Source organism: Urocitellus parryii, chromosome 4 (assembly GCF_045843805.1).
Source record: "Urocitellus parryii isolate mUroPar1 chromosome 4, mUroPar1.hap1, whole genome shotgun sequence".
NCBI lineage: Eukaryota > Metazoa > Chordata > Mammalia > Rodentia > Sciuridae > Urocitellus > Urocitellus parryii.
The window spans coordinates 200,277,046-200,292,373 of NC_135534.1; the positions used below are offsets into that span (position 1 = coordinate 200,277,046).

Below are 15,328 nucleotides of genomic sequence, written 5' to 3' on the forward strand. Positions count from 1 at the left end.
TTTCCCCAAGACTTTATTGAATTCACACAAAGTTCATCCTTGGGTTTGTAAATTCCGTCCAGCCAGCGAAGAAGACATCGGTGCTCATGTGAACAGGGAGCACATGACAGCAGCCACCCAGCCCAATCAGGGGGACTGCGGGGTGCCTTCTGCTTCCTGGGCCACCCAGTGCCTCTGTTCATCTTCTGCCCCCTCTGTGGGGGGCTTCCCTGTCCTTAATGGGGCCTGGAGTCTGCCCAGGGCAGAGGAGTGGAACTGGGACTTGTGCCGATACACCTGAGTGCCTGAAGGAGGGACCCATGTGGCCCAGGTGAGACCTGGCTCCCCAGCAACCACAGAACATTACCAAGATAGGAGAGACTTGTTATTCTGGGGTCAAATGACACAGGAGGCCAGGCATCACTGACTTATGAGCAGTGGCAGTGGCCTCCCACCTCTCAGATGTAGAGGAAGCTCCCTGGAGTGATGGGGACCTCCAGGGACCCCTTTGACCCTGTCAGACACCCCCAGGCAGAGGGGAGAGGGACTGTGTCTGACCATTCACAAATAGGAAATGAGAAATCAGGTCAAAATGCTCACAATTTCCTGTATGTCTCAGATGGTTGTTTTCTTAAATGGTTGGGTCTTATTTTAACTTGGTTTATTGAAAGGAGTCAATTTTCAAGATTTATCAAATCAATAAAGTAAAAAAGAAAAGAAAGATAAAAGAAACAATAACAAAATATTTCAATTTAACTTTGGCCTTAGGAATTTCTGTGCTGGCGCGAAGCTTGAGGCAGGTGGGAGGGGCTGGTTTCTAGGCCTCCTCCTGCCCCAGGCTAAGAGGGGCACGTTTGTCCATTCCATGAGAGTCCTTCAAGGGGTGTCCCTGCTCCAGGCATCTGTCTGTGGCATGGGTTGCTGCTGCTCAACTCTGCCCTCGAAGCCCCAAGTGTTAGGAGGCCCAGCCAAGTCCCAGCTTTGACAGTGATTGGAGACATAGGAGAATTCAGAGGTATGGGGATGACAGCTGACTTCTGATACTTGGATTTGTGGGCTTCTCTTTTTCTTCTACAAATCAGAGTTGCTGGTGCTCCCAGACCCCCTGCTGAGCTGGTTGGGGCTGGGTTTGGCCATCAAAAGTGGCCCCGAGTTCCCTTGGCTCGTGGAAACAACCGAAGTTTGGGGCTTGGGGCAGACTCACGAAAGCATGAGTGCAGTATTGCTAGAAGGGGTTTGGAGATGACCACCAGGGATTTCCTCCAGTCCAGGAGGGGCCCTGACTTCCAGCCCTGAAGCCATCTATGCTGATGCAGACAAGCTGGGTGACGCCGACACCTGTGCCTGTTGGGGGTGCTGGGATGGTCAAAGGACAGACAGGAGTTCTGGGCTCCAGAGAAGCAGCCTTGAACCTCATGGCTGCATGGGTGTCTCTGAAGAGACGGTGGGCAGGAGGGGTCTGGGCAGTGGCCACCCTGTTGACCTCTCTAGTGCAAAACCCAAGCAGGGTGCTGAGGAGGATGGGAGTAAGGTAGGACTGGCGCCTAGGAGCTGGGATAGTTCCCAGGCTGCGACTGGCACCGTTCCCCAGGGCTGGACCTCAGAGATGGGTAGTGTGGAGGGGGAGGGTAGAGAGTAGGTCCCATCCCTTCCCACCAGCAGAACCTGGGCAGAGGGGAGCCGCACACTGGATGGCAGCACTTGGGCCCAGCTGGCCCTAACCCTCAGGATCTCTCATTCAAATGTCTCCCACTGCTTCCTGAGCTGCTCCACGGAGCCTGGGGCTGGGGCTGGGGCTGGGGCTGGGCTCACATCTTGCTTGGTTTTCCGTAACAAATCCTCAAAGGGGTCTCTGGCCTTTGGAGGAGCAGAGGGCTGCAGTGCTGGCTCCAGGCCCTGACAGGGTCTGGGAGGCAGGAGTGGGGGGTCTCCATGTCTCAGAGTTAGCCCCTGCTTGGCCTCAGCAGACCTGGCACTTGAGCGGGCCAGGGGCAATGTTCGAATCCTTGATGGGGCAACTACTGGAGGGCCGAGTGGCTGCAGGGGACTGGTGTGGGCACCCACGGGCACCTGGCCAAAGAGATTGGGCATGGAGAGGGCAGACAGGTTTGGCTGAGACCTATGAGGGGCACAGAAGCCAGAATTGGACAGTAGTAGGCTGGGTGCAAAAGCCGGCCCCAGAGAAGCTGGAGGGGCCCCGAAAGGCCTGGAAGGTGTAGAACTCAAAGGCAGGGTGGGTGGTACTGCTGGCACAGATGGGACAAAGGGGTTGAGCGGTGGCTGTGGGAAAGGGGTAGGGGTCCCCATGGGGGGGAAGCTGAACTGTGGGGTGAATGGGGTGGCCATATTTGGGGCAGCAGTGTGTGGCAGGACAGTGCTGCCTGACCAGGCTGTGTTAAGGGGGTCCAGGAGGGCGAGCAGGGCATCGCTGCCTGTGCCTGGAGCCCCTGGGGCTGGGCTGAGTGGCTGCAGGAGTTCTGTGGGGCCTTGGGGGGCAACACTGGGGAGAAGCCCTGGGAATAGGGCTGGGCTTGGGGCAGCTCGCTTTTCCCGATCTGTCTGTAGTCGCTCTGCAGGAAAGTCCCCGAGGGTGCCACTGGCAGCCTGGAGCTTGGCCAGGCGGGCAGTGGGTGGTGGAGGCACAATGCCCAGCTCTGGGGTCTTCCTGCCCTGTGGCCGGGGAATGGTGATACTGCCTGAAGTCGGGGTGGGAGCCTCCTCCTTGTTGCTGGGGTTCAGGTTGTTGTCCTGAGTCTGGGGCCTGTGAGGCGGGGCTGGGGAGCTCCCAAGCAGGGCTGAGGGCTTCTCAGGGGAGGCAGCAGGGGGCTTGCTGGGGATGGCCATGTCATCCTGGCCCAGGCTCCAGAGCTTGTTGTATGGGTGGGCAAGCTTCAAGGCTACTGCCATCCCAAGGCTCCTTTCGCTCCTGCCCAGGTCAAGCCTCTGTTGGGAGGGAAGAAGGGAGGTGGTGACCACAGACTGGCCCAGGGAAGACAGGAGAAATGCATGCCCATTCCCATCCCTCCTGAGTGCTGAGCGGGCACTGGAATGGTGCTGCTAGGTATGTGTCCAATTAGCTCCTGGGACCTGGGTCAGTCAGGGGCTCATCCCAGGTAACCAGCAGAAAGCCCAGGTCTCTCACTGTGGCACAAAGGGACTTGAGAGGTAGCTCTTGTCCTTTTATACTAGTGGTTGTCAATCGGTCTTGGGAAAATGATTACCTCTACTGACCACTCACTGGCCTGGCCTTCCCCCTCACTTTTTTGGTATTGGGAATTGAACCTAGGGGTGCTATTCTACTGAGGTACATCCCCAGACCTTTTTTTATTTTGAGACAAGGTCTCATTGAGTTGCTGAGGGTCTTGCTAAATTGCCAAGGCTGATCTTGAACTTTTGATCCTCCTGCTTTAGCCTCCCAAGTTAATGGGATTACAGGTGTGTGCCATTGTGCCTGGCTGGCCTGGTCTTTTTAACTTTTCAGAGCATGTGGCACTTTGATCATACCTGAGAGGGCAAATAAGGCTTGGGGCCTGGTTGAAGGTACATAGTAGGGGAGGAAGCAGGAGGACTAGATTCCAGTCCTGGCTCTGCCATTTCCAAGCTACTTGACTTGGACAGCTCACTCTCCTTCTCTTGGCCTCAGCTACCTCATGTCCAGAGGGGAGCACACATGAATTATGGGACATGTGGGAACTTGTGAACTCCACAGTGTGACCCAGTAATTACAAAATTAGCACAGAGAAGGAATGCAATGGATTGGAAGTCACAATGGGAGACCAGTGATCACACAGAAATAGAAGAATCTGATCCATTAGGCTCTTCCAAGGAGACATGGTGGGGATTGAATCAATTCTAGTTCCACTGGGGGTGGGGGCCAAACCTGGAGCACCAGCCCATTGCTGTGATACACCAAAGGAAGTGGGCTAGCATCTTCTTCAGGCTCACTGTCAGGGTGATGTGGCTACTGGTCCACCAGGCAGGGTTTGGAATCATAGTCTGAGCATTGGCTGAGGTCCTCAGGAAAATAAGTTTGTTTCTTGTCTCATCTACTGTGACTTGGGGGGGGGGGCGGGGGTCTATCCTATGTGCGGAAGGTACCTGGTGGATACCCTGCCCTATTTGTACCATACCTGATAGTCAAAAGTTCCTGGCTGCTCCCGCAGGTCTTTGGGGGCCCGAAGATCCTCCAAGCTCTTGGCCTGGCCCAGTGGCTGCAGGGGGGCCTCCATGTCCAGGTTGTTGAAGACGTCTTCCAGGAGGTCGATGCTGGCAGCCCTGTCAGGTGGAGCTGGGACAGGACCCCTGGGTTCCCGTGCTGGCTGTTCTGGACTCTCTGCCTCATCTCCTGCACTGTCTGACTCCTTGAGTGTCCGATATGGCTGCGGCCTGAAAGGAGACAGAGTGGGCTGGACTCTTCCTCTCCCATCCAGGGTGTCCATGGGAAGGTCAGTCAGTTCCCAGACCCTAAAAGCACCGAGGCCTGCAGGACCATGCCTGGGAACCACGGGGACAGGAGAGTCTTGGGGCTCCATGTGGGCTGGGGCCAGGCAGCAGCAAGGGGGCAAGCTTGTGGTCTGAGCCATCTGGGGGTAAATTTGGCTCTGCTGCTTGCTCTGTGGCCTGGCTCTCCTTGCACAGCAGAGGTCCACTTAGTTCTCCCTGTGTGTTTTCATATATTGGGCTAGAAGAAAAGGGCAGGACTGGAAGAGGAATCTGTAGGTTCCCCATCCTGCTCCTTCATTTGGTGACTGACAAGTAGCTACAGAATTGGCTGTGAATGGATAATGGGGAGCAGACCTGGAGAAACTCAAGAGGGCAGCTGTCTACACTGTCCTGGGATCCTCAGAGGGACTATCTGGGCCTTGGCTTGTATTGGGCTCAGTTCCAGTTCTGGTCATGCCATCGCTTGTGGGAAGTTGGGCAAGTCACTTAAACATTCTGAGCCTCATCTTCTCAGGTGGTAGTGGTGACTACATGAGCAAATGCAGTGCCTGGCATATAGCAGGTATGCAGAAGCTGGTGACAACCCACCAGTGAGTGCTGCTATCACCAGGGCTTGTGCTGACAGCTTTCTGTATACTTGCACATTGGAAGTTGCAAGCAAGCCAGGTTCCTTTCATCTTCTTTCCCATGATCTGATCCCAGGGCATCAGTGGGTACACTAGAAGTCAGCACATGGGTAAACCTTTACTTAGTACCCCTGGCCAGAGCAGTGTCCTGCCTCCTCTAACTACAAGGCGGGGGCTAACTGAGGCCCTTTGGTTAGGCAGGACTGGGCTCAGATGATCAAGTGGGAGGAGGGCGCCACCTGCTGGTCAAGAGTAGGTTCAAAGAAGAAGCCAGGCAGGGACAGTCCCCGGAGGGCTCAACAAATAGACCCAACTGTTGGCAGGGATCCCATCAGATTGTAAGCCCTCACTAACTCAATGAAGCAACCCATGAAGCAGGACTTACACCCCCACCCTGGAGATGAGGGAATGGAAGCTTAGAGAAGTGAAATAACTCACTGTATCTCACAGCACCAAGCCAGAGGTAGAAAGGGAAGCCAAGTTTGAGAAACTCCAAAAGTCCTTCCCTCACTCAGGCCAAGTCATCTGATCAAGGAATTATAGACTCTCTAATCAAGTTTGGACACAGTGAAAAGGATAAAGGAAAGTCCATGTGCTTCCTAAACTTGAAGAAATAGTGTCTTTTTTTTTTTTTTTTTAATTTTTTTTAATATTTATTTTTTAGTTCTCGGCGGACACAACATCTTTGTTGGTATGTGGTGCTGAGGATCGAACCCGGGCCGCACGCATGCCAGGCGAGCGCGCTACCGCTTGAGCCACATCCCGAGCCCCGAAATAGTGTCTTTTTGACCAATATTTTGTTTTGAGTTAGGATGAGCTAGTTCCTTTTTAAACACACACACAAAGGCCTGTACTCACCTGAAGTCATGGGCTAAAGAAATGAGCATTAACCATTATTTCAATAATGTTGGCATTAAAGAGAATGTGATGGGGTAGGACATGGACTCAACATGCTGGACCGGTGGTGGGAGAGCCCCTGGGTTGTCCCCAGGCGGGCCGCCTTCTCCTCCAAATAATTTTGTGTGTGTGTGTGTGTGTGTGTGTGTGTGTGTGTGGTGCTGGGGATTGAACGCAGGGCCTTGTACATGTGTGGCAAGCACTCTACCAACTGAGCTGTATCCCCAGACCCCTCCAAGGCGATTTTAAAGTTGATACCTGGATGAACATTTCCTAGTCCAATGGTTCTATCTTGATTCAAATTAGCATTAGAAATAATAGCCTATGTTATTATAGATATTGTTTAAGACAAGGCTAATTCTTAAGGCATTTAGAAGAAAAATTTTAAAAAAGATTCATGTACAGAAAAGGTGGTCTGTGAAGTTTGGGCAATACTGGCTCAGGTGGCCACTTTCTAAGTGAGGACTCTGGAAGAAGTTGTTCTGCCTGTGATCACAGGTGAGTTGGTGACTGGAAAGGTTCAAGGCACCTACTCTATGGGGCAGTGGCAGGAGGCACTTTAAAGTCCCTGGAATAATCCACAGGCCCAGCCCGGGGGGAAGGACTTGACACTGGGGACTTCAGCTGGGGTTTGGGAAAAGGGGCAGTGAGGGGGATGGAGGGAGAAAAGGCCCACTTTGTAAAATGGCCAAGCAGCCCACTCCCTGGAAGGCTGTGGACACATGGACACACAGCAAAGGCCATTCCCATCCCTTAAAAGCTCCCAATGAAAACACTCATACAACCTTGTTAAATAAAAACAGACAGTGGACATCACTATGCTCAGTCCCAGCTCTTGTGGGTGGAGGGACAAGAAATGGCAAAGGGGGCACTACAAAAAAATTAATTTTGGGGTAGATGAACCTTCTGAACTCTCTCTTTCTTTCTCTCTCTCTTTCTTTCTTTCTGGAATTGAATTCAGAGATACTCTACCACTGAGCTACATCCCCAGCCCACTTTTAAAATTTTGAGACAGGATCTCGCTAAGTTACTGAGGGTCTCATAAGTTGCCCAGGCTGGCTTCAAACTTGTGATCCTCCTGCCTCAGCCTCCCGAGCAGCTGGGATTACAGGAGTGCGTCATGCACCTGGCTCTTGTTTTATTTTAGTTTTTAAAGGTAGATTTTACCAAAAAAAAAAGCTATTTGTAATTAGTATGATATTTATGTTATAAACAATAATGTTAAAAATGTCTTTAAAAAGTCAGGTAGAGGGTGTGGTTTAGTGCTTGTGTAGCAAGGTCCTAGGTGCCATCCCCAGTATGGAAAAAAAAAAAAAAAAGGTGGATCAGAACATTTGGATATGCTGGTATTTATATATGCATTTCATATTATTTACTTTTTTTTGAAACTTAAAATCTGACTTCTTATCTCCATGGCTTTTCAAGATGTGCTGAGATAAGGAAGACTCAGGGATCAGCAACCAGGCTCATTGTGACCACCAGTTTCATTAACAAGCAATTTCATTTTCCCCTTATAAGGAATGGGGATGTTCCTGCATTACCTGATGCCTCCTTCCGCTGTCACAGTCCCATTGGGGCTGGCAGAATGGATGCCCTGAGAAGAGGCCCATGGAAGTGGCGCCCACTCTGTAAGTTGGCCCTGGAGCAGTTGGCACGTGGCAGCTCCAAGCCCCCCTCCCCCGACACAAGAGCAAGCATAACAGTCCCCCTATGCCCCCATGCAGCCCCAAGAGTCACCAAGCTGAGCCTGGGGAACTGGAAGAAGGAAGGAGACACCATTCAAAGGGAGCAGAGAAGAAAAAGCTTTCGGTGAAGCCAGCGCTTGGGGCCTCTTCCCGCTGGCATTCATCGTCAGAGGAGTCCTCGGAGAGGAAGACCGCATAGTGTCGCAAGGGCTTTACCAGGCTGGGACAGAGGAAGACAAGAGAGAAGAGAACAGGCAGTTAGGGACAAGTTAGAACTCCATGTGGCAGGTGAAAGGAAAAGGCCAGGGGCATGGGGCCCGACAGGCACCAAGGTGAGGAGGCTGGTCCCAAGCAAAAAAGAAACTGGGTTTCCCATATGTGTCAAGAGCCTTAACTTGTGATCAGTCATCTGTGACCAAGTCATCCCACTTCTGCTGAGGTAACCTGAAATGTAACAAAGAATTTCACCCAACATGGTCACCACTGCTCTGTTTATAATATGAAAACATGAAAGCCCCCAAATTCTCCACAATAGGAATCTGGAACAGTTGGCTTAACATCTTCCTCCTATTAAACTTAATATTTATTAAGGAACATTTAAAAGTCAATGCAGAATTGCAATTTTTACGGTTGGCCCTACATTATCTGTAGGTTCCACATCAGCAGATTCAACCAACTGCAGCTACAAGAATTTGGAAAAAAAGAAACCCTGTCTGTACTGAATATACACAACTTTTTTTTCTTGTCATATTATTCCCTAAACAATATGGTGTAACAACTACTTGCCTAACATTTACACTAGATTGGATATAGTAAATACTCTAGCACAGGGGAGGGTTGGACAGGCTCTATGTGAACATTACGCCATTTTGTATAAGGAACTTGAAAATCTCTGGGTTTTGGTATCTGGAACCAATTCCCAGAGGACACCGAGGGACGGCTGTACTGCGTGCTCTCTCATCTCCTTATGGAAAAATGCACAGAAAACAGACTGGAGAGGTAAGTGCTTAAATGTCAATAATAGCTTGTGGGATTATGGGTGATCCCCCTCCTGCTTCTTATTTTATTTTATTTTTTTTACAATGAGCATATCTACTTCAATAATCAGGGAAAAATGAAAAATAAAAAAAGAAGTGAAAAGAAAAAAGTGAGCCATGCGGAAGAGCCCTCGAGAGAAGGCCCTTTTCTGATTAGCGCCGCTCTCTGGAGTCTCCCTCGGATGCTTCTTCAGAGAGTCTTTTTCATCTGTGATGTGGAAATTAAATATTCATCGTTATAAAAAATACATCTCCCTTGTCAGCCACCTGTGAGCTCTACCTCTATAAACAAACACACACGCAGCCCAGAGAAATGCCACACCGGGCTCCTATGAATTATATACTGACCAGGCCCAGGAGAGGCGGGTGCTGAGAAAGGGGAGCGGGACCTGGAGGACCGAGGTTCAAACCCCATCCTGCCATGGCTGCTGCTCTAGCCATGTGCTGGGGCTCCGTGTTCCAGGTCTGCCCCACTCTGTGGGCTGGGCTTGCTCGGAGGATCCCTGGGAGGTGATGGTGAAGTTTGGGATGCGTGGAGAGAGGGTGCTGAGCAGCTCTTCCTTCACTCCAGCCAAAGCAGTGTCTTCTTGCACTTTACATGATGGCATGGGTCCCTTTAAGATTTTATTTCAGGAAGGGTAACCTGTCTAAGACAAGTATGTGAGAACTACAGCTGGAGGGTAAAGGAGGGGCGGTAGCTGTCCAGGCGAGTGCTGGGACTGGGCTGTGCTGCGATCCACCATCGCTGGTGCTAATCTGGTTGTCATTCAAAGCCACCAAGCCTTTCAGCTCTGTGCCCTCATTTCTTCTTATCACCCCTGCAGGCTGGCTGGGTAGAGTTTTGTCTTTAAACTGAAGTGGAGGTTGAGGCTTAACAAGGGAAGCTACTAGCCCAGGGTCAGACACCAGGAAGGGGCAGGTCACACTGTTCGGCTCCCCCTAAGCTCCCAGGCCACTCCATGGCTGACAGGGATGGGACACACATTGGCCATTCCTAGACTATAGTGGGTATCACCTGGGAGAGTGCTTTGCTGTGGTCTCAGTGGAGAGGGCAGGAGGAGGACCTGGCTGGCAGAAGTATGAACAGGCCAGCCTTGGAGCACCCCAGCTCCATAGAGAATGCACATAGCAGAAGGGCCACCTTCACTCAGTCACCAGAGCCCTGCTGTGAATTGCAGACCTGTCCCTGTATCTCTCTCTTTCTCAGAAACCTGCAAATCTGCCATTCTGAACTACAATTTTGCTGTAATGAGTTATGTGGTAGATTCATTGAATGAAAATATTCAGACATTTGCAGGATGCTCTGTTTAAAAATTAGGGGACCCGTTCTTTCTCCCCATATGGCACTGTCCCTGGGCAGGCGAGGGGAAGGGGGAAGCAGGCATCCTCACTCTGGGTGGCTTGTGGAAGGTGCTGGGTGTATGTGGGTGAGGGCTGCCTTAGGCAGTGCCAAGTCCTGGCTCCATGCAGGGGAGGTCAGTGCATGTGGCCCTGCCCATCCCTGTGGCCCCCTCTGCCCTCCCAGCATACTTCAACTGACTTCCCATTTCTGAGTCATGTGCCCTTTGTCACTAGGCCCTTCTGTCTCCACATGGTGCACTGATCTTCCATCTTGAAGACTCAGCCCAAATGGAAGCTCCCTGGAGTTCCCAGCTGAGTTTTCTCCCTGGACAGAGTTAGTTCTCCCTGGCTGTGCATCCTGGTGCTTCATAGATAGTATTTCATCTCCAGTAATTCTGGGTCAAATGGAATGAGGTTCTCAGGTGGCCCTTGAATCCACTGTGAATGCCTTTCTAACACCCACCTGAGCAAGGCCCCTCCTCTGGCTTTGACAGGAAAGCACAGATCACAGACTGGTATGTCAGCTGAATGCCACTAAACCTGCCAGGAATTTCTGGATTCACAGAGGAGCAAAGTCCTTTGTGCTGGACGGGTCTTGGTGTCACTGTTAAGTCAGGCTGCTGCTGTGTAGGTCATAGTCAAGATCTGGTGTCTCTGGCACAGGTATGAGTGAGGAGCAGGAGGAGAGGGAGCCTCGCTTTCTAGCCCACTAAGCAGCTTCTTCCTGCAGCTGGCTTTCTTGCTGGGCCAGGCTGGTGGGGCAGTGGCTTTGACAAGTGGCTCAGGGTATCTCTGGAGACTACTCTCTCAAGAGCAACAAGGCACCTGGATGAACCTGACCATGTGATGTGGAAAGGTCAGAACTTTGTCATGTCCAGGATACATGGATGACCACATTGACCCTAGAAGAATTCATAAGCCAAATGCTATGCACACAATTTTTCACTAACTACTTATGTCAAAGAAGTCAAGGCCCAGAGATGGGGAGCTCCTTATTGGAGTCACACAGCAGCTGAAGGCAGAGTTGGGAAGTGAATCTGGATTTGCTTGACTCTAAACCACTGTGGGGTCTTCCTACCTCTTCAGTTTCCCAGATCTGAAACAATGCAGTGAGAGGTAGGGTATTTCCCCTTCTACTTTTAATGAAAGGTAAGATTTCAAAATAAACTTATTTAAATTCAGCTGCTCATGTTCCCCCCTGAAACATACAGTCAGATATTTGTCAGAGATAAAGGATGAACCATTGAAAACGTCCAGGTTTAAATTTTTTATTAGCTTAAGGCAAAATATGGAAAAAAAAAGTGTACCTCTTTCCTCATTAACCCAATTCAGCTACTACCGCGCAGGCTGCCACCCACCACTTGCCTGGATTTTATTACACACAAAGGGCTTCTGTGAAAAGGCAGGTCTCGGCGAACTCGGCTCCCCAGCGAGGGCTGCCGATGTCTCAGCGCAAAAGAAAAGCCCGCTGTCCATCAGCGCTCGGACCCCAGCAGCCCCCACAGCTGCTCCCGCCTCTGCCCACAGCGCTGGCGCACAGTTCCCATGCAGATGACTCCTGAGCCCTTTCTAATGTTTGGTTTAACGTGTCGCCAGTTAGCACGCGAGTGTGACAGTGGTGACAGGCGAGGCTGTTCCTTTTTAAATACCATGTCAGAGACACGGCGTCAGGAAGCGGGGAGGCGCTCTGTGCTCTCTGCTGCACCCGGATCGCACTGGCTTATTTTTTAATGAGGAAGATCTGCATCTCGAGAGTTTTTTTCATGTGTCACATCGCGTGGACAAATCAGCAGCACGTCACGCTGGCCCAAAATGAAATGCTGACAAATGTAGATATTTCAAATTTAATTGACATTTAAATGTACTTGAGATAAAGATGGGAAAAAATCAGCCAGGACTCGGTCTCTGGAGGTAATGAAGGGGAGCTGGTGATCATTTTTTAAAGGATCGTTTCACTCCAGCACAAAGTGTCTTCATGTTGTAAATGGCTTGGCCACTCATCACCCCTTGGTGACATGGCCCTGGTGGGGTGATGAGCAGGGACAGGCCATAGGATGAGGCCAGGTTCTGTCTGCCCAGCCAATGCCAAGCCTATCCACTTTTCACTCCTTCTTATCCAGGGTACCTTGGAAAAGTCACTTTACCTTCCTGGACCCCAATTGCTTCTCTGTGAAATGGAGTTTTCGGCTCTTTTGAAAGATGAACTGTAAAAGTCAAATGAAAATACTTGCAGAGGGCCTAGCAGAGTGCTTCGTGCAAAGCAAACACTCACTTTCCACCCATGTGACATGTTTACCTGCTAACCAATGGATGCTGGGTACTGTGCAGGGTCAAAGAAGGTGGTCCCTGCCTTCCAGGGCAAGTTGGTCCTCAGCTGGGCACATCAGCACATGGCAATTATCTGTGAAGCCTTGCCTGGAGATTCTGTTGGCTTTTTTCCAGGACTGTGATACAGGGCTGGTGCTCCAGACCACACCCTTAGTGGCAAGTAAAAGAATAGAAAAAGGCTCTGAAGTAATACTGAAGGTCTTTGGAGGAACCAGCATGGCTCAGGACCCAGAGGAAGCTCTGGACTGGGACCTAAAGCTTCTTTCTGAGTGGCCCAGTGTAAGAGTTGGGGCTTTTTGTGCAGGGGATCTTGGCCCAGGCTCCCCAGGAAGGCAGTGTGGGTGCTGAGCTTTTCATCCTGAGCATGTAGTAGCTGCCCAATGGCCCAGAGGTGGCTATGAGGAGCAGCAAGGGAGGTGATGTCAGGCTGGACAGTTCAGAGAAGAGGCTGGATGGGTTGGAAGGGAAGGTGGTGGGGGCCTTGGATTGGCACAAGGACTGAGAGCCCTGGGCAAGGCTGGGTGACTTGAGGCCTCAGGGTGGCAGGCAGTTGAGCAGAAAGCCATGCTGGCCGGATGTCCTGGGTTCTGTCTTTTGAACTTTCACTGGTGCATCTGATGAATTATTTCTCCCTTATATGTTCATTCATTCAACAATAGTCACTAACGCCCATCTTGCAGTTCCAGATCTATGCCCCAACATGTCTTGAGAAGTACTTCCAAGCCACGGGTGGACAGTCACACAGGGAGAAGTCTGAGCACAGCACGTGGATTCTGCTCCTCTGACCACACTCTAGGCTGTGCTGGAAGGAAGGCAGGGATGGGGACACCTTTGGGGTGCTTTCCTTGACCAAGAAGAGACATTTGTGGACTGTGCATAAAAACTGTCCTTCAACTCTGGGGACCATGGTAAGTGGTAGCAGTGACAGAGCAGTGCACGTGGGATTTGGCAGCCCTGGGTGCACAACCTGCTTCAGGATGTACTGTCCCACCTGCTACAGCTCTGGCTCCCTTGTAGTTGAGTGGAGCTAACAATGAGCTGGTGGCAAAGGTATTTTGGGCAGAGGTGTAGGGAAGTTAACCAAGTGCCCTTCAGAAATGGTGACATGGAATCTGTGAGAGGTTGGGGTCTCAGTAGGGGTGGCAAAGCTTTTCAGAGACAACTAAAATCTTCTTGAGGCAAGGGCCCTTTTCTACAGCATCCTTAAGGCTCAGTTTTCCAGCAGTAAAGAACTTTCCCTGTGGTGACAGGTCCTGGGAAAAGTCCTTCCCTTCACAAGGCCAAGGAGAAGTAATAGAAACCAGAGGGTCCTGCGTTTTCTTGGGTTGCTCTGGATCACGGGAGCTTTGAGATGGGGAGCAGGTTCCTTGGCAGTTCTTGCTTTTCCATTCTGGCTCAGGCTCCATGTCTGGCTTCAGGCTGGCTTTGTCTCCAAGGCCTAGAATCCACTGGTGTGGAGTGGGGGTGTGAACCAGGTTGGAAGCCTCTTGCCCTGCTAATTGGTATGTGACCTTCTGCTTGGGTGTTTGGACTCCTGGCCACTCAGGCAGTGGGTCCTGGCAGCCTGCCAGTGGGTAGCATCAGGACAACTGCCCCTTCCCTGCTGGGGCCCAGGGCTCAGCTGGCATCATAGAGATTTGCTCCTGAGATTTGCACAGTTCCTGGTTCTTATGAGGCCAGGGAAGGCAAGGTATTGGCAGTTTAATATTCAAGTGCTGATTATACCTGGCACATGGTAGGTGCTCTTTACATATTTGTGGCTGTTAATTGACAGTTGCCCCTTGCCAGGGTGCTGTGCTAAAAGTGGAACTTTCCTTTATTAATTCCTTTGCTCATTCATTCAGGAAACATCTCTGAGCATAAGTCCAGGCTGGGTTCTGGTTTGGGAGTGGGAGAGTCAAAGCTAAAGGACACACAGCTCCTGCCTTGGAGGACCTGACAGACCACTGGTGTATGTGCAGGCATGAGATGCAAAGGGAAACTGCAGCAGGGTAGGTCAGTGCTACATCTGGAGCATCTTGGGAGATTGTGGACATGGGAGGGGGAGTGTTGGGGCAGAGTGCTGAGGCCACAGCAGTAGCTGCAGAGATGAGGCAGGAGGGGAGGCCATGTGCTTTGCTAACTCAGGATGTGACTATGGCTCCTGTGGGCAGTTTCCCAAGCCACACTTCTTGGGATGTTCATAGTGTTAAAAGCAGACGGCAAGGAGCCCAAAGCCTCAGGGCTGGTGGTTGGTGGCGGGATGTCCTGGGAGTGTTGGATGCCAAAGCCCTGCCCATGTACCAGGACATCATCCAAATGACTGACCCACACCCTCAGGGCAGCTCTGGGCTGTGCAGGAGGGAAAGGGGCTCTGTCCTGTTGTGAAGAACAGCTGGAACAACTGGCATGGAGGAAAGTGAGGTATGTCTGCCGTGCCAAAGAAGCATGTCATTTTTTTTTGCTAGAAACTGGTCAAAAGAGATGTATGCCAAGTGTTCTGAGACCTGGGCTTTGGGCAGAGTACTCACTAAATGCTTCTGGCAGCTTCTTCTAATCTTCTGGGTCCCGGGGTTGGGTCACGTGGTATAACTCAGCTGATCGGATACTTGGGGTCCTCAGCAGCATTGATTGGCCATTTGGTGTATAGATCTGACCAGCTGTATGCAGCTATACGCCTGTGGGGCATTTCCTTGTTCAGAGGATGTCTAATGCCAGCTCCCCAGATTTCCGGGGGATTCCAGTTTGGGTGGGTGTATAAAGTAGAACAATTCTTTTAGAAAGTTCTTTAGCAATACAGGGCAGACATCTTCTTACATGACTGGTTAAGAACATCGGTTCTTGCATTAGAGAGACGTGTTTGAAGTTCAGCTCTGCTAATAACTAGCTGTGTGACCAAGGGCAGTGACAACTTCTTGGAGTCTCAGTTAGTTCTATAAAATAGAGCTCATAATACCTGGCTCCCAAGATTTCCTGCAAGGACTAAATGAAATGGTATATGTAAAGTGCTTAG

At 51.0% G+C, this 15,328-nt stretch overlaps 1 protein-coding gene across 8 annotated transcripts in view; it reads right to left on the minus strand.

Annotated features, from left to right (window-relative positions):
* The window catches only part of Dennd1a (DENN domain containing 1A), a 523,854-nt gene continuing 508,526 nt past the window's right edge, over positions 1 to 15,328 (minus strand). For 6 of the 8 annotated variants that reach the window (XM_026386221.2, XM_026386220.2, XM_026386219.2 and 3 more), the window contains 3 exons: positions 7,722 to 7,850; positions 4,110 to 4,365; positions 1 to 2,922 (listed from right to left, as the gene is read on the minus strand). In XM_026386221.2, the coding sequence (XP_026242006.1) occupies positions 1,714 to 2,922; positions 4,110 to 4,365; positions 7,722 to 7,850 (1,594 nt within the window). In that variant the 3' untranslated portion in view covers positions 1 to 1,713. The remainder of the gene's footprint in view (positions 2,923 to 4,109; positions 4,366 to 7,721; positions 7,851 to 15,328) is intronic. The other 2 variants (XM_026386225.2, XM_026386224.2) reach the window with 1 other exon arrangement.